General features: G+C 41.6%; 1 protein-coding gene across 1 annotated transcript; it reads left to right on the top strand.

Moving 5' to 3' along the window:
• The first annotated feature begins 283 nt into the window (after nt 1-283).
• Nucleotides 284-15,266, top strand: LOC130605126 (cytochrome P450 4V2). The gene is made up of 11 exons (XM_057420338.1): nt 284-590; nt 3,199-3,311; nt 4,753-4,838; nt 6,104-6,294; nt 6,718-6,787; nt 8,430-8,556; nt 10,195-10,386; nt 11,893-11,995; nt 12,347-12,481; nt 12,638-12,817; nt 14,417-15,266. Exons 1-11 carry the CDS (start codon nt 377-379, stop codon nt 14,590-14,592), a joined length of 1,587 nt encoding a protein of 528 aa, XP_057276321.1. The 5' UTR covers nt 284-376; the 3' UTR covers nt 14,593-15,266.
• The last annotated feature ends 3,840 nt before the right edge of the window (nt 15,267-19,106 follow it).

Genomic DNA, 19,106 nt, shown 5'->3' with positions numbered 1-19,106 from the left:
GTGTTTTTTTTTTTTTTTCTCTTGGCAGCAGTTTGTGTCTTTTCTTTCTGTGACATTGCAAAGGCCTGCAAAGAACTTCCTCATTCTTCACTTGAGTCAGAGGAACCGAGTGAGGGCAGGGAGACAGTACTGTTCCCTGTGGCTGTTCTGCTGTCAGGCAGTGCTTGCAGGCAGCCTCTCCACACGTGTTTTTTAGATCTCTCTTTATTTTCCTGGCAGGAAGCTGCCCCCAGGGCCTGTGTGACAGCTCCGCCTCCTGTTCCGGTGCCTTGGTCCTGGCACACTCAGCTGGGTGCAGGCAAAGCCGAGTACGGGAGTACCGGCAGCGCTCGTTCCCCAGTAGGGATCAAGGACTGCAGCAGGAGGCTGGGAGGTGATGATGGGGGTCATGCAGGGAGCTGGCGAGGGACCCCAGCTGCTGCAGTTGGGGGCTGGGGTCATTGCTCTGCTGTTGGCAGTTGTGGCTGTGAGCTCCCTGCCCTCCTTGATGGGTTACTGGAGGCGATGGTGGGTGCTGAAGCCTATACCGGGTGTCAGCCCCTGCTATCCTGTGCTGGGAAATGCTCTGCTCATGGAGCGGAGGGGAGAAGGTAAGGGCAGCTTATGCTATAGCCCAGGTATGGGGGGGGGGGATGTCCCTGAATTGTGTGGGGCTTTGCTGGAAGGGCCAGTGCTGGTGAGGTGCTTGGGTGGTTGCAGCGTGGCTGGCTTGGGTGGGGGGGTTTGTAGGGTGTGCCATTGCCTTTAGGTGTCTCTGGGCCTTTGGGCAACCTGAAGAGGGGAACGGTGTGAAAAGTGAGCAATGGGAGGGAAAGAAGATATGCTGCACAAATGTGGGGTTGTTAACCAGCAAAGGTTGGAGGGAGATCAATCTAAATGTGGCTTCCAGATGCTCATGCTGGACTCAGACTTATTCCAAGTTGGTGGTGGTGTGGAGCATGAATGCTGTGGAGTTTGTTTTTCTGACAAGGAAGCATGCTCTGTGCTCTCTGAGGAAATGCTGTTTCACAGCGCAAAGTACTGTGTACCAATGGCTGCGATCCAAACGAAGATTTAGCTTGCGAAGGAAAAATACTCCTTTAATTATCTTCCTCGAAGTGAGCATGTGCGAGGGACTTTAGCATGCTGAATTGCTGGGTCAGTTTCAGAATTAGTTATTCCTCAGTTTTCTGCATTAGATGCAAAAGAACTTACTGAGTATTGGTAGTACATCCCTCAAAAGCAAAACTTTCTGTTCTTGCACTGATCAACGGTACCGTCTTTTTGCCAGAGAGCTTGAGAGTCAAATGAGCTATGTGTTTTTTTTTTTCATTTGGTACTTGGTTTTGCATAGGAGCATAGTCCTTGAGGAGTCTGTGGTGGTATGAAAGTGGCTCTGGCTGTGCTGTTAGTGGACCAGCAGATTCTTCTGGGTGTGTTTTGTGATGCCTATGTATACCATTCTGCCCTGTGCACATGCGCTGTTGGCTGTGCCATACCTCCAGGTATGCTGCCAGAAGAGCCTGACTATGACGCAAATCTTTTTTCTTCCTTTTTCTTTCCTTCTTTTTAAATCTTCTTAGAAATAAATAATAATAAAAAAATTAATAACAACATCAACAAAAAACCCTCACCCATTGCTTCTCTCTCCAAAAAGCAATTTGAATGAGACTTTTATGTTGTATGAAGTCTGTCATCTCCTTTGTTAGCAGGAGTTGCATAGCCTCCATGCTTCAGTTAAGCCCATGACCACCTGTCTTTGTTCTCCTTTAGTTATATGAGTGAAGTTTGTGGTTTATAATATTTTTCATTAAATATGTAGTGATTAAGAAGTATAGGTTTTAGAAAAAAGGAGGTTTTTTAGCAGAAAGAAAAATGAATTGTCATCTGATGGCGATTTTATTTATTGATATAGGTAGAAAAACGCTGTGAAATTATGATATTTTAATTATGGTGATGTTAGGGAAAATGTTCTAAAACCAGCAAAATAATCTGATAGTCTTAAGCCTTTTGGATGAGGTGTCATTAGAACTTTGCCTATGACTAGGGACTGCTTTTTGGGTGTGTATTAGGAAACTAGGCTTTTTTTCATTTTTCTGGGGGGACCTTTGGCTTTTCAGCCCTGCAGAGGCCTTAGAGGGACTCATGTATCGTTTAATCTGGTTTGTGAAAAGGTGAAGGCATGTTTAATCCTTGAACATCCTGATAGCTGCCACCTCCTCTATAATTGCAAAGTGAATGAGGTTGCCCTCTGCGATAGATGGATCTGTGGGCAAGGGAAGAGCATAAGATGGCATGTAATTTGATTCAACAAGGTCTTTTATACCACCTCCCATGCTTTTGGTATAGTTAAACTGACAAGATGTAGACCGGATAAGTGGATAATTACATGGGTGGAGAACTGGCAGGATTGCTTATCTCACTGGTATGAAGTCCAGCTCGAGGCTAGGTAACAGTGTTATCTTTCAGGTGGTGTGTAGCATAAATAATCATGTGAGTCTGTGCCCTTAGAGGTGGGAACATCTGAATTGCCAAAACCACAGTGGCCCTATAAGTGGCCCACTTTACCCTCAATAAGGTTTCTAAAAGGACAAGAGTGGAGTTTAAGTTGGAGCAACCAGCTGTCAAAAGCTGGTGAGAGGGCTCCAAAAATTTTCTTCTGGAGTCCAGCTATCAGAAACTAGACATTTCAAGTGATACTGATTTATGTGCAGTGCTCTGCCACTACTGTGCATGACATCACTTATATGTGCACCACAAATGTGGTACTGGCAATGAGGCTTCAGATGGGAAAAGGCTTGACACTGTATTTGGAAAGTAAAGAAGTATCTTGATATAGCATTTTGGCTGGTGTCAGATAAGCCAAAATCTAAGCATAGCCTTGATAAAATTTGATTTGTTTCTTAACTGTTACGGAGAGTATTGCAATACAGAAAGCCCATGCTACAGTGCTTGGAGACTGCTTAAATCAAGCTGCCTTATCTACAGCTAGGAGAGGTTTCTCTAGAATAGAGTGCTTTCAAGGGTGTAGCTGTAAAGAAACAGTTCTCCAGTAGAGCTGATAGCTAGGTGCAAAATACACTGCTTGGTCATAGTGGCAAGATAAAACTACAATAAAAACATAATTACAGGGCATATGGTGAAAAAAAGTTCATTACAGAAGTCTTGCTTATTCAGCAAAACCTTTATAAAAAATTCTAATCTGCTTTTTTCATTGAGGTTTTTTTAAACAGCTACAAACTTATGTTGAAGAGTTCAGGAGTTGGCCATTGCTGAAACTTTGGATAGGACCGTTGCCTGTCGTGGTTTTGTATCACCCTGACAGTGTGGAGGTGAGTGTGCTAGTGTCCTGGGTTCAGCAGTAGCAGTCATTTTTCTCCTCCTTTGTAGCTGGTGCAGTGCAGTGTTTCGACTTTCGGCTTGGGAACAGAGCTGATAACAGCGATGTTTTGGTTTGGCCAAGGACTTTGTGAGCCTCATGCTCTGCCAGGGAGGAGGGGAAGGCGGGAGGAAACAGAGACAGGACACCTGACCCAAGCTAGCCAAAGAGGTATTCCATACCACAGCACATCATGCCCGGGATGTAACTGGGAGTTACCTGGAAGGGCTGGGAGACTGCAGGGTTGGAGGAGGTATGGGTCGGTGCTTGGTCGGGCTTGGGGTCGAGTTATTGGTTGGCTGGTGGTGAGGTGTTGTATTCTCTTCCCTTGTTATTTCCTTTATCGTTATTATCACTGGTGGTAGCAGTAGTGATCTGTGTTATACCTTAGTTACTAAACTGCTCTTATCTCAACCCATGGGAGTTGCATTCTTTTTGATTCTCCTCTCCATCCCTCCGGGAGCAGGGGGAGGGCAAGAAGTGGGGGCAAGTGAGTGAACAAATTGCCTGACTGGGTTTAAACCACAACAGTTGGTCTCCTGTCTATTCTCTGTCTATTCTACTAACATGCAAAGCAGTGTCCAACATGTTAGTTTCTATTGTCTCAATGTAATTTTTGCAAAAAAAAAAAAAAAAGTTGTTCTTGGACTGATTTTACTTGAGATGGTCCTTGAGCCAGTGCTAGAGAAAGGGTGAAAGTGGAAGAATAGAAAAAGTCTAGCCATAGAAAAAAAGTAAATACTGAAGATGGCCAGCAAATGAAAGCACCAACTCACTAGGTTTTTTATGAAGAAGCATCTCCTTTAGCTTTGTATGAAAGCTTCTGCTCCCAAGATCAGAACAGAGAAGCAAACACCAGGGAAGACTGGACCACTGATATCGGGATAGGACATTATGAAATGCAGGTTGCAGTGCCTTGTGTCTAACTGCATTAGAACTTGGTGGGTCTGTCTTGATGGCATGAAATATAGTTGTTAGTTTTGTTACTGACAATGATTGTCCTTGAGCTGGGAAGATAGAGTTGTTTCTTTGTTGGAGTGTTTATTGAAAAGATAGTACTTCTTGTGAGTTTGGTTAAAGCTAAAAACGTTAGGTTTTCTCTGAGCTCTGCCTGTGGGTTTAACATAAATTTATCTTTTTCAGGAAGGTAAGGGGAGTGGTAGTAGTAGTTTTTGAGTGTTTCATTTGTTTCTCAGGATTGGGATATTTACTGAGACTTAAGGGTGTGAACTCAATGTTGCCCTTATATAGCAGCTTGTACTGAAATATAGTGCATTTTACTGAGGCTTGGAGCATTTTTGTGGAAGAACTGAGTTTGTGTGAAGTAATCTTAGCTGCAGAAATCTCTCTCCATCTAACAAGTAACGTTTTCTTCCTCTTTTTTTTTTTGACAGGTCATTCTGAACAGCTCGAAGCATATCGAAAAATCATACATGTACAAATTCCTGCAGCCTTGGCTGGGCACTGGACTTCTGACAAGGTATAGTGAATTGCAGGTGTCTTGGTGTCCTTTTGGAATCTGTAGGGTATATGACATGAAGAGGACTTGGTGGCAGGAATGCTCTGTGTATCTTTAGACAGAGATGGAGGTGATACCTGTAGAACTCTTATTCCTTGTGGTAGTCTTGATTTCTGTTTAGAAGCTAATGTCTGATAAAAAAATCTTTTGGCATAATGTATTTCTTGGCAAATTTGGCCATTGCTGTGTTTTGTTCAGAGGTTTGAAATGAATGTGGATTTTGGGAGGTTGTATCCTATGGCAAGTGGCGTCATTTAGTCTGCAGTGCTACGGGCTGGATGTTTTGAATGTTGTGATGTATATGAGGTGGTTGGACTGTGGCAGAACTGCAACTGTGTGCATTTCTTATCTCAGCTGGTGGCACAGCAAACCAAGTAGGATGGGCCCGAGACTGGTGATACTTTGGGGTCAGATGAGAGAGTATCTTAACTCTGTCTTTCATTTCCCTCATGAAGTGAAGGCTTGTAAGAGGTGAGCCTGGGTGAGAGTGCAAGTCAGGAGCAAAGAGAGGAAGGAGCAGTGATGTAAGGGTTTGATGTCCTCTGGTCTTGGGATAGTCAAGTAGGGTTTGGTCTGGATGATGCAGATATTAAAGAGTCAGCAAGGTGCCTCTGGTGTAAAGTGCCTCTGGTGCCTTTGTGCCTCTTCTGTGTTTTTATGAGAAGGTCAAGGTGCTCCTGTTAGCAGTGGAGCTTTGTTGACAGTTTGGGGCCCTCAGAGATTAACTCCTTGTGCTTTGTGATGGGACCAAAATATAAAGTAACCAGACCTTGATACAGTCAGTTGGGTAATGCCTGTGGACTACTTTAATTCTCTGCAATCCTCATTTCCTAGTCAGTGGATGAAGAGCTGCATGAGTGGTGATTCACAGAGACAATGCAGTTAGTTGGGGTCTTGATCCTAAATAGCTGGTTTGTCCTATAGTTGAGTTCTACTCCATCCTTCTATAGAGAAGAGCCTATACACTGAGCAACCAGAGGCTTGTTGGCATCTCCTTTTGTTGATAGCAGCTGTAGAAATGGTAGTTTGTGCTTTGAAGAGAGCTGGGGCAAGAAATATTTCTATTCTAGGAAGTACTATGGACAACTTGAAGAGCCATCTACAGCATATCTGTCTGTGAAGGTGTTTCAGGCTGCAGTTTTTTTACTGTATACTTCCTGTGATGATGAGGATTTTATTTTTGCCTTGGAGTTTTTAACCTTTCCTTCTCCTTGTTAATTTTGCAGCACTGGAGATAAGTGGCGATTGCGGAGGAAGATGATAACTCCCACGTTCCACTTCACAATCTTAACTGACTTCCTAGAGGTTATGAATGAACAAGGAACTATTTTATTGGAGAAACTTGAGAAACATGTTGACAAGGAACCATTTGATGTCTTTCTGGACATCACTCTGTGTGCCCTTGATATCATCTGTGGTAAGTCCTCTTCATTTATGTGGTGGGGCTGTGAATGATGCAGGGACTCATGAGTACATCTGTGCCTCATGTGTCCTGTGAGGAGACAGTTGAAGAGGAATGTTGCTGCATGTTGTGTGAATGCATTTCTGTCCTCCCAAGGCCATCCTTTTCCCTAGGGTGTTTGGTGTGCATCTGAGCAGGTGAGTGTGTGGGATGGGCAGGGCAGATGTAGCAGTCGGAAGTGAGGTTGTGTTGAGGAGCAGAGTTCCTGGGAGTGTAAATATAAAGCAAGCTCATTACCTGGAAAGGGATATGTGTATTCACCTGCTCAAAGGACAAAGTGGTGACTATCGGAACCTGAGAGCAGTAGTAACTTACTGTGTACAGGGACTCTGCATTCCACTTTGTACTCATGAACCATTGATGATTTCCTCCTCGCAGAAACAGCAATGGGCAAGAATGTGGGTGCTCAGGAGAATAAGGATTCTGATTATGTTCGTGCTATCTACAGGTAAATGGACATTTTCCTTGGCTGCTTTGTAGTTGGGCTGGAGTTGATGCTACTGGTGTCAAGAGTTCATCTGCTGTGAGCCACAAACTCAGTTCTTCCACAAAAATGCTCCAAGCCTCAGTAAAATGCACTATATTTCAGTACAAGCTGCTACACAGAGGCAACATTGAGTTCATACCCTCAAGTCTCAGTAAATATCCCAATCCTGAGAAACAAATGAAACACTCAAAAACTACTACCACCACTCCCCTTATCTTCCTGTGCTGATTGGCAGCTGAACATGAGCCAGCTTGTGCCCAGGCAGTCAAGAAGGCCAGCAGCATCCTGGACTGTGTCACAAACAATGTGGCCAGCAGGAGCAGGGCAGTGATCATCCCCCTGTACTTGGCACTGGTGAGGCTGCATCTCGAATGCTGTGTTCACTTTGGGACCCCTCACTACAAGACAGACAAAGGGCAACAAAGCCGATGAAGGTTCTAGAGTGTAAGTCTTATGAGGAGCAGCTGAGGGAACTGGGGTTGTTTAGCCTGGAGAAAAAGTCTCGGGGAGAAGGGGAGATCTTATTGTTTTCTACAACTGCCTGAAAGGAGGTTGTGAAGTGGGTCATCTCCTGGGTAGCAAGCAATAGGACAAGAGGAAATGGCCTCAAATTGTGCCGGTGAGGTTTAGATTGGATGCTAAGAAGAATTTCTTCCCTGAAAAGGTCATCAGGCACTGGAACAGGCTGCCCAGGGAAGTGGTTGAGTCACCATCCCTGCGGGTACTTTGAAGAGGTGTAGGTGAGGCACTTAGAAACATGGTTTAGTGGTGGACTTGGCAGTGCTAAGTTAGTGGTTGGACTCCTAAAGTTTGGATGACCTTAAAGGTCTTTCCCAACCTAAACAATTCTATGATCTCACCCCTAGCCTTTGATGGGTCTTGTTGAGACAGGTGTATAACAAAGAAAGGGGTAGAATTAGAGGGTTTGATTGTCATTGGTTGCTTGGTCTTTCCCAAATTGTGGGCCCAAAGTTGGCCTAAATTTAATAATTACTCTTCAAAGTCTCTTTTTGTAGCCAAAAGTATGTGCAGGAGCTGAATAGCAATGACAATCTGCCCTTCCAAATATACTCCAGTTCTGTTTGAGAATACTTGAATTTTCATATTCTTTACGTACTTTCCATTTGCTGTTTGGCATATGTATTATCTGACAGTCAAGTAGAAATATAATGCATTCAGAGGGCTGTTTGAGGTCTTGGGGCAGATATTTTGGAACCCTCCCTGACATGAGTAGTATTTTCAGGATGTATGCATCTTTTTCATCATGATCAATGCTTTACTGATGTGGAGTAGGACTGGACTGGAGAGCTGAACATGTCTGTTTCAAGAGGATTCCAACTAAATGAGAACACACTCTCAGAGATCAATGCATAACAATATAAATGATGGTGATGCTGGGACAAATGACAAAATCAGGAAACAAATATGAACAGCCTTCCCTTCAGATAAATGGGTTTAAACCCATGCAATGTCTTAAGTTCCACTTCACTGGGTGAAGTAGTACTTTTTTGTTTGTTTGTTCTTGAAAGTGTTCTGTAAATTTGGCTTTGGGGTTTTTTTTTTGGTCAAGGAATGTTCCATGATGTAATTATTGTGTCCCTAGGATGAGTGATCTAATCCAACAGCGACAGATGAGCCCGTGGCTTTGGCCTGATCTTGTATATTCACTGTTCAAGGAAGGAAGAGAGCATGAGAAGAACCTCAAGAGCCTTCACAATTTTACAGATACGGTATAGATTTTTTTTTTTTAATGGTACATTTTAGTTGTTGGAATGAAGACTTGTACCCAGTAGAGTTTCCAAATGAGGGTGAGGCTCAGCTCCCTTAATATGCATATATTAAAAGGCGAACTCTCTCTCTGTTTGGATGCTGAGGAATTCCCTGAAAGGAATACAACAGCTGACTTTGCTGTCAGGAGCTCTGTTGTATTTAAGCAAAGGAGTATACAACTCCAAGGGAGTAACAGGACTTGCAGGTCCTTGACAACCAAAACAAACAACCAGAATTCATTGAACTCTTTTTCTGCCCCAGATCCTCCACAACTGAATTGCCTGCAACAGCTCACTGCCACGTCTGTAGCAGTAGGCATAGGGTTCTGTGTGGTAATACCACGTGATCCAGCTCTTAGAAATTGAAGTCTGTATTCATTTTCCCCTATTTAGAGGAGAACTGCTGAGATGAGCAAACACATGGAGGTCCCCACATCAGCAGTAAGATGCTTTGACACAGAAACCATTAAGCATATATCACTGACTTGGCATAAAATGCAGCATTCTATCACCGTATTGGACTGTGCATGTAACACTCCTTTCTCTCACCAATTAATTCCCATGCTATTCTTGGCAATGGTTGCCTTCCCAAATCTACTGTTAAAATGTTACCAGAGAAGCTGCTTTCCTTGAAAGAAATGTGTGTATCCCACAATGTCATTTTATCAATGTCCACAACAAAGGAAATAATCTCTGAATTTTCACTACATATAATGATCCACCTTGCATTGTTTTTGAGTAGTTCATGTTTTGCTTCTTTTTAATGGGAATTGCAGCAGTGTGGCACAAGAGAGGCTCTTGAAGGGACCTAAGGTAACGCTTTCTTTCCATGATGGGTTGGTGCACTGAATATAAGAAGCCAAATCTTAGAAAATTTGGGAGCAGTAAATACTAATATCCCTTAGAAAACAAGGGAGCAGTAAATAATAACATCACCTAATGTGTCACTGAGACAAAAGGTGGTTCAGATGTGTCTTTATATGTATATGTTCAGTGAGGGGAACATTGTGTGTGTATATAACAGTAATTTTTTTTTCCTGTTCAGTGCTTTCTTTGAATAGAATTACATACTCTACAGCCTTTATTTTTAAATTATTTTGTAGTTGCTGAGAGCAATGCCAGTTTATTGAAGGGTTTTGTTCTGCTGATATGACAGTGGTGGTGACAGCATGAAATCTCTGTCACTGGGGCTGTGTTTCAACCTAAAAAGGGAAGTTCAAGCATTGCTGTCATGCTGAAGAAAAGTTGAGAAGCATTAGTATAGTAGTTCCAGCTATACTATGTGTAGTCCAGATGTAGGGTTGTGGAGTGTCCTGGCTTCTCTTCAGTCTGTCATCCGTTCCTTAGTTATTGGATAGAGACTGTCTTCATCATGGTAAGTCTGTTCAAATCATGGTGATGTTTTGTGATCTTCTGTCAGTAATGTTGGCCTTCACAATTGGCTTGTTCCAGATTTTCTGGATGTGTTTACACTACTTGATGATCAATGAGTTATTTTCTTGGTCTCACAAAGGCTGTTCAGTGTTAGGACAAATCTGTGTGATGTAGACTGCGCATGTGCTGCATGCATCATATCCAATTTAATGGTTCTAATCTCAGGTCATAGCAGAAAAAGTTGCAGAACTTGAAAATGCCAAGCAAAAGAAACATGATACTGATGGCTGCTGTGAAGAAAGTGGGTCCAAAAAGAGAAAAGCTTTCCTAGACATGCTGCTGAATGCAACAGATGAGGAAGGGAACAAATTGGACTACAATGATATTCGTGAGGAAGTGGATACTTTCATGTTTGAGGTACCCAAGGAACCCATTGATTTGTTGGTTGGGAGGGGGGTTGTTTGTTTGTGGGGGATTTTGCCTTGGTGTTTTTCTTTTTTTTTTTTTTTCCCTTTTTTTTTCATCTCTCCCCAGAACCTGAGATCCTGAGGTTCACCATTTGCAGGTACTGACTCTTCCTTAGTTCAGGAGGTTGCTTTTAGTATGAAGTAATTTTAGCCCTGGAAGCCTAAGAGGAAATCTCTGTAGGATAGAAACTACCAAAGGATAGAAACATTTGATCCAGTACCCTGGCAAAATGTTGGACAATATGTATGTGGCAGGCCCTGCCTGTGTGAGCAGGCTCTACTCATGATAGCAGGTGAGTGGTGAGAGCTTAATAGCTGATGTGGGCCATGGGTTCTCAGCTCCTGTTACAAACCTTATTAATGTGAAAGAGAGCTCTAAATGGTTTTAGTGTTTTGCCTTGCATTTTGTCAGTTCTCCTCACACTTTGTTCCTTGCCATGTTGACTGTAACCTCCTGGTTCTGTCATTGACTGTGGATTGGTGTACTGTCTTCTCACGTCTCATTCCCTGTCCAGTGAAGGATCTGAACAAGACTTTCACAAGTCTTGCACACACCTCCATTATGTGGACCTGCATTCCATCTCAGAAGACCTTAATTCAGAGTCGTATTACTGCTGATGGGAAGAGAGCTTCTGTAGGTTATATCTTAACTTTCCTGTACTAGTCTGTAGCTGGACTTTGAAGAGGTGCAAGCATCTTGAACTTCCCAGGAAGTCTGCCTTTTTAGAGCCAAAACCCGTTTTGGTTAACTTCTCCCTTTTTTGTTCCAGTTTTTTTGTTTGGTGTTTTTTTTTTTGCATTTTGGGGATTTTGTTTGATTGTTTGTTTGTTGGTTGGTTTTGGGTTTTGTTTTGCTTTTTTGTGTGTGTGTGTTTGTTTATTTGATTTGGTGTTTGTTTGGGTTTTCTTGGTTCCTCTTCCCTTTGTTTCCTTTCCAAGTTTTTATGAGGTGCTGAGAACAGTAATAGCTGATCCGCTTCTCATAGGAGATGAAAAAGTATTCCCTCCTATGGTCAGTGTACTGTGTCTCATTAGACCCTCTTTTGGATAATTTTGTAAGGGTTACAGATTGTGTCCATTGTATTTCTCCTGTGGTAGTCTTTGGCCCCTCAGTAATCAAAATGTGTGTATACATCTGTTTCATTGTGTAGATATACTGATGGTTCATGTAACTTGTGGAAGGCAGAGGAGAGGTTCATTTGCTTGGGTAATTTCAGCACTTTTCTCTTTTGTTCAGTTTTCAGTGTGACAGAATCATGGGGTGTCTTACATCCTGATAAATCAGCATGTTGGGTAGAGTTCTACCCTCTTGTTTTGGTCTTTTTTTTTGTGGTCATGAGACTAATAATTGTCACTTTCTACCATTTACTACTTGGGTATGTAGGTATTTACAAAACTTACTTGTACACAGGAATGGTGTTGAAGTTAATGTCTTTTTGTAAATCTGGACTTCTAGGGCCATGATACAACAGCAGCTGGTATGAATTGGGCCCTGTACTTACTTGGACATAATCCTGAAGCCCAGAAGAAGGTTCACAAAGAACTGGATGAGGTGTTTGGTATGTTTCTGTTTCCCCCTTCATTGTGGTTGTGGTGGTGGTTGCCTTTGTGAGTGGGGATATGTTACATTATAAGCCTAGATGTAGAAGGGGAGGTAGGAACATGTCTTGGGGCACTTCTGGAGCTTTCAATAGCTAGAGGTGATTGGGATGTGTGCCAGAAGGTCTGTGGAGAGTACAACCAACTTTATGTCTTTGGGGCAAGGCATGTACATTTAGTCAGTGTGTATCACCTTCTTCTATGTGGTCTTGGTGCATGATGAGAGATCCTGGAGGGAGCTGGAATGAGTTTTGTGAACCAAAAAATGGGGATTTTTGGTCTTGTTCATCCTTCTATTTCTTTTTGGACAGGCAACACTGAGCGTCCTGTTACAATGGATGATTTGAAGGAGCTTCGATACCTTGAGTGTGTTTTGAAAGAAGCCCTTAGGCTCTTCCCTTCAGTTCCACTGTTTGCCCGTGCCTTGAGAGAGGATTGCTCTATTAGTAAGTAGTGTCCTGAGTCTGCCAGTCCTATCCTGCTAGCATCAACCCAAAGTATTTCCCAAGTAAATGTCAGCATTGTTTTATTTTTTATTGTGCCATTGTATATAGAAAGTCACTTATTTGCTGTTGTTTTAACCCTTTCCCTTTTATCTTTAGGAGGATATCAAATACCGAAAGGCACAAATGTTGTTGTTATAACTTATGCCTTGCATAGAGACCCTGAGATCTTCCCTGACCCAGAGGAATTCAAGCCTGAGCGATTCTTGCCTGAAAATTGCAAGGGAAGGCACCCATATGCTTATGTGCCCTTCTCAGCTGGTCCCAGGAACTGCATTGGTATGTACTGAAGGAGAAACACTTGCAGTGTGTAGCATGGTAACTGGCAGCAGCATGTGTATGAGAAATGTAAGTTTTGATGTGCCTGCTGCTTATGTCCTATTCTCCTCCAGGCTGCTGCTTCAGCCCCAGCCCAAATTCTGAGCAGTGTCTCCACTGCAAGCCTGGTGCTTGAGCTGCCACATTGGTTCTTCCCCAGGGTTTCCTTTCTTCCCAGGGCCAATGTCTATCATGCTGATTTTTCCTCCTCACTGCCTGTGCAGCTTGGAAGCATGTTAATGGGCTCCTGTGTTAGGATAGGATTGCTTCCAAATTTCTGATTCTCAGTGCCAGCAAGACAGAGCGAGGGAAGGCAGATCTCCTGCTCTTGCTTTGCTGTGTAAACAACTCATCTATTTATCTCATGTTCAGCTGGGTGTCCCAAAGATGCAGTCTGCAACTGATGTATTCTTTCCCTCTTTCTGACGCCATTGTTGCTCTGTTGTTTTCACTGGCATCCTAGAACTTGTTAGCTCTTCAGGTGGCACTGAGATACTTGGCATTTGTCTGAGCTCAGAGTAGGGGCATTGTTATTAATATAGCAGGACACATGAAAAGACTTTTCCCTTCACTGATCTTAAGTGCAGGTGGGGAACATTCAGCAATTGTCATGCCACTTGCAAACCAAGAAATCTGATTTCTTCTGTTTTTTTGTTTTGTTTTGTTTTCTTTTTTTGGGGAGTGGGGTTGTTGGAGTTTGTTTATTTTTAATGAGGCTCACTGGGAGGAGGTACCCTTCCCATAAAAACAGCAGACTAGATCTTCCCATGTTTCAAAGAGGAGTCTAATTTTACGTGTCTAGCTAGTTCCTGGGTGTACAGGAACATGTGTAGGAGAGGTGATTCACTAGTATCATTGCAGTAATAAATCACTGTGTACATATGTACAGATACCCATCTGTGCATCTTATACAGAAGGGAGAACAGAAAAAGTTTTGAGTACTGAGTTTTGTGTCCTGATGCTATTTTCAGTGTAGTTTAAATGAGCTGCCTGGATTATGGTGACACTGTTTGCTTTCCCTCACATTTCTCTGTTCTCCCTTTTCCTTCTCCACCTTTCACTGAAGTGTAAAATGAACTTTGCCCTCTGTGTTATCAAATCACTGATCTGTGTGATGCTTAGTGTTTATTGAAGGAAAGTATATCTTTCTGTTGGAGTTGTATCTCCTTTGCTCCTCTGCAAATATGGATTTGTCTCTTCTCACAGTCCCTGTGCTGTATCTTCTCCTGCATTCATTCCCTCCTATCAAGTCCATCCAAGAGACATGACAAGGCTGTGTTTTGTATTAGTTCCATGTAAAGTGCTGACTGTGCTGTTTCAGGTCTGTGTGCTAAGGGAAGGAAGGTGTGCTGTGAATTATCCCAGGAAGGCCAGAGTTGTCATGCAGGGAAAAGTACTAGATTGAGCAGTTAGTTTTGACCTAAATCAAGTTCTGTTCTCAAGGCACAGTTCCTGCTGTCCTGTGTTCCATGGAGTATCACTGTGAACATGCAAATGCAGCAACTGTTGGTACAACCTGACAATAGCATCTTTATTTTTTTACTGCCCTGTAATTTGTAGGTCAGCGTTTTGCACAAATGGAGGAGAAAGCTCTTCTAGCTCTCATCTTGCGCCGCTTTTGGGTGGAGTCATGTCAAAAGCCGGAAGAGCTTGGTATAACTGGAGGTCTGATTCTTCGCCCAAATAATGGCATCTGGATTAAGCTGAAGAGGAGGCAAAATGCTGGATCAGAATGAGAGAAAATCCAAGATTTTATTTTTTTAAAAACTTACAAACTCTAGGCTGAGAAATGTTTTTAAATTGGTTATTTTGATGGCAGTCCAGCAATTTGTTGAAACTAAATCCATTACTGATTGCTTCATTAGCAAAAATGTAATAGCCTTAAATTGCTCTATGTCTCTAGTTCATATGAACTTAATGTTCATCTTTGTAGTGGAAGTATTTAAATGTCAAATCTCAGGGCCTTATCTACTCAAATTAAACTAGTTTATTAGAAGAGTGCAAAAAAACCTTTAAATTATGGTAGTCCCAGTAATGAGTGTGATGAAGTGATCTGGTTATATTCTATAATATTTGTGAGGTAACTGATAGTCTTAAACCTTTGTAATACTGTTCAGGATTCTTTGATTCTGAAAGATAGAAGCAAACAATTCTTCCACTTGGCAAATTTTGTTTATCTGTTTTGGTGATGACTGCATCTATGAAAACAGAGCAGACATCTCTGATAATTTCACTTCTTTTTTGAAGCATTTACAGTAGTTCTTAAGCACTGAGTGCTCTGAATCATTTTTTAACAAAGTGTACCATAAGCATTAATCTGTATAATTATCCCATGAAATAGACAGTGTGCAAATTACAGACAGGATTTCATGTCGACAGAAACACCGTATTATTACAAATTTGAAAATAAAATTCTATGCCTCAATATGGAATGAAATTGTATCTGTAAAATCACACGTCTGGGTGCAGGTAAATGAATGATGGGTAATTATTTCTAATCATCAGTTCCTCTAGGGTGATCAGTTGACCAGATTTTACTGTGTTAGTTAAAGCTGAAACAATGTGCCAGTCTGCTTTTGCCTTCTGTGGTCCTGAAGGCAACACAGCGAATTTCTTGCTAATTGATGCTAGAAAGGAATTACAATGATGGAATGAAGCACCTGTGTAAGTTTCTGACTGTACCTTCAGGACAAGTCGAAATCTGCATCAATCCACACAGCTGGATAGCGGACTCTCCATGGCTGAGATAAGAACAGACCACTAACTAAGGTATAACACAAAACCACTACTCCTGCAACCAATAATAATAATGATAAGGGAAATAACAAGGGGAGAGAGTATAAACTAAAAGGGGAAAGGAAAAAAAAAGAACAAACACAAGTGATGCACAATACAGTTACCATCCCCCAACTGATACCCTGCCTGACCTGAGCAGTAATCTGGGCCTTCTGGGAAACTGCCCCCAGTTTATATACTGCGCATGACGTGTATGGAACACCCCTTTGGCTAGTTTGGGTCAGGTGTCCTGTCTCTGCTACCTCCTGGCTTCTTTTGCCCCTCCTCCCTGGCAGAGCATGAGACACTGAAAAGTCCTTGATCAGAGTAAGCATTACTTAGCAACAACTAAAAACATCAGTGTGTTATCAGCACTGTTCCCAGACTAAAGTCAAAAACACAGCACTGCACCAGCTACTAAGAGGGAGAAAAATAACTGTTAAAGCTAAAGCCAGGACACCTTTGAACTCTAAACCCAAATATTACTCCTGAGTAATGGTTCATATAAGGTGATCTGGATGCTAATCATGGGGTAGTGCTGACTCTGTTTCTGAAATATGAGTGCCTTGCTGTAAGAAGTTGATAGCCTTGTCTCAAAAGGATAAAGATCCCTGTCCTATGGTGACAGAAAGGACACAACTTTGTACTGGGATGATGAAATAGGGTGTGTGTTTCTAGATCATGGTTTACAGACCTTATGAAGAAAAATGACAACAAATGCCCTGCATGACTTCTGGTGGTGTTGCTTGAACATGTCTCCAGGGCTGCCCCAGAGGCACTAGAGGTTTCTAGCCATCTTTGCACAGACTGCTTTTTGGGCTCTGAAAGTGTCCCTACATGTTTGGGACACATGCAGGAGATGGACTACTAGTGCTCACTAGGTATGTGCCTTTCTGAATTTAATCCTCATGCTGAAGACAAACACTCATGTATAGGTGTTAGTAGTAGGTCCATACACACCTGATCTTACATGTCATCTGACTGATACTTCTCTTCCAGCAGGTAAAAGACTCAAAGAGCCTTTGAAGAATCCTACCCCACTTTTCTTCCTAAAAGTAGTATTGCTGCCATCCCTTGCCAAACCTCCCAGTATAGTACTACCCCAGTTTATAGTCGGGTCATATTTGGAAGATGATCCTCATAGTTTGCATAGATTAAAAACTAAATTAACTCACTTTCTATAAGGAAAAAAAAAAAATCAGATTCTCCTGAAAATGGGAGTTAATCTCCCAAGTATAACTCCATCTTTTGCTCAGTAAATGGGCTTTTCTGATCCATGCCTGGAGTGTAGCTTGTGGTGATGGAAAGTGTTCATTGAAAAATCAAATTATTTTGTGCAAAGAGAGGCAGTCAGTATGCCCAAACCTGCAGACCTAAGTCCAGGCTGGGATCCCAGTTCACATAGAACTTGCTCAAGTGTTGCTGTTTGACAATTTACAGGACATGGTTGAGACACTGGACCCTCCTTCACTGAAACATTCTGTCTGTCTTCTCTAATGTCTAACAGTAACCAGCAGCAGGTGTTCTGGCTACAAAGCAGCAAGGCCTTGTGCAGTTAGTATAATTATCTGTTTATAACAAAAAATGAAGCCCTTTTACAAAACCAAGCAAAAAAACCCCAGTGATTTGTTGCTTAATATTTGCAACAGTCTTTATATATATAAAAATATATAAATATTAATATTATCCTGAATTTTATCCTGGATTAATTTTATTTGACATCTGGTGTGTAGTTATTTCCAGGCTGTATTTCTAGTAAGACACTTACTGACATGTAATTGCAGGATATAGAACTACAATGCTTCTTTTATTTCAGTACAATGTGCAATCCAGCACTTCCTAAAAATTGCTGAGTAACTTATTCTAGCCATCTTTTTGCAGCCATTTTGGGAGGAATTAAGTTAAACACAAGAAGACTGGCTTAGTGTGAGAATGGATTCTTCACTCAGACAGTGTCATCTGGACTTAGATGAAAAGGTTCCAGGTTGTTGATTGTAAAAAGGAAAGATCAAGATTTAATTTCTGGAACTTGTTTTAGCAGCATAATTTCACTCTGTTCTTTCTTATGTGCATCATTATAGCCATGGAGAATTAAAGATACACAGAATGCTTTAGACTATTTGGTTTGTTGCTGGTTTTGTTTATTTGGGTTTTTGTTTTTTTTTTTGTTTGTTTATTTGTTTGTTTTTTTTTCCTACTGCATTGAGAACTAGGTTCATATTATTACGGCATCTTCTTTCAAACGGAAGGATGTCCACAAAGCCATATCAAAATGTTCTTGCCTTGCTGGTAGCTTCCTTTCCTCATGCCCTTTGAGATGCTCTTCTTGTTCCGTGTTGTGACTGTCAGGTATCTCATCACAGAAAGTAGATTTACCTCCCATGTTGAAGCCGCTTTTTTGAATAGGATTGCCATTAAGAGATGTGGGATTTTGTATTATAAGACAGAATTAGACCTGACTCAGAGTAATGTCCATTTTTTCTTTTCCTGAGGTGAAACAATTCATTAATTCCTGACACCTTTGCAGATGAATGAGATTTTGCATAAATCACAGTGGGAATAGGCAGAAAGCAGTATCAATCTAGTAGGTAATTGCACTGCCAGGGAGATTTAATCTTGAAGAATTTGGTGACATCTTAAGCTGAAGCAGGTTTTGTTTTGTTTTTAAATGCCAAGTCAAAATGAAACATTAAAAGTACAAACAAGCAATCCTTTTTCTTTCAGATGATTGATCTATATTTTGCACTTGTATCATCAAAAAATGTTTCCATTTTAGCAGTGTTTTGATGAGCTCTCCTTTTAACTCTGCCGTCTGAAGTACTGATTCTTAATTCCAATATCCTGATTTGGGTGCCAGAATATTATTGGTAGCTAAATGAATACAATGAGGGAATTCAGACAACAGTAATATTCTGTGTGGAGCCTTTATGAGCCTAAGGAGTGTTAGATGGTTTTGGTATTCTATGCACTTTGAATTTTTAGCTCTTCTCCCAGTTCAAATCATGTAATCTCTTTGGATTTCAATGAAACTCAGAAAAATGATACCAGCTGAGAATTTGTCTCACCATATTTTATAATTTGCCCTGTAGTAAATATATCCTATAAGAAATAATAATTCATTCATGGATGTAGAGTTTGTAACACATTCTTGTCTCCATACAGAAGCAGACCTCTGCTAATCTGAACAGCAGTGCAGACAGCTGTGTAGACAGGGGAGTGTTTTTCATGTGAGTAGCAGGCCCTCTGAGAGAAAATGCATTTATTTTCCAACATGAGTGTGCTCATTGTGGTTCTCTTTGAATGGCATTGCTTCCTTAGTTCTCAGATTTTCAAATCCAGCTGATGTGCATATAAATGCAGTTAAAATGACTTAGACTTTTTGAAGGAGTGTGATACCTAAATGTGAGAACTACTACTCTAAGAAAGCCTTTTTCATCTTTCCCACACACACTAGTTTGCTTATGAAACAAAAGGG

This window comes from Pezoporus wallicus, unplaced genomic scaffold, assembly GCF_028554395.1.
Source record: "Pezoporus wallicus isolate ANWC-B61680 ecotype Strahan unplaced genomic scaffold, APGP_CSIRO_Pwel_v1 contig_5552, whole genome shotgun sequence".
Taxonomy (NCBI): domain Eukaryota; kingdom Metazoa; phylum Chordata; class Aves; order Psittaciformes; family Psittacidae; genus Pezoporus; species Pezoporus wallicus.
The sequence above is the reverse complement of the archived record's forward strand: the minus strand, read 5'-3'. Positions and strand labels throughout refer to the sequence as shown.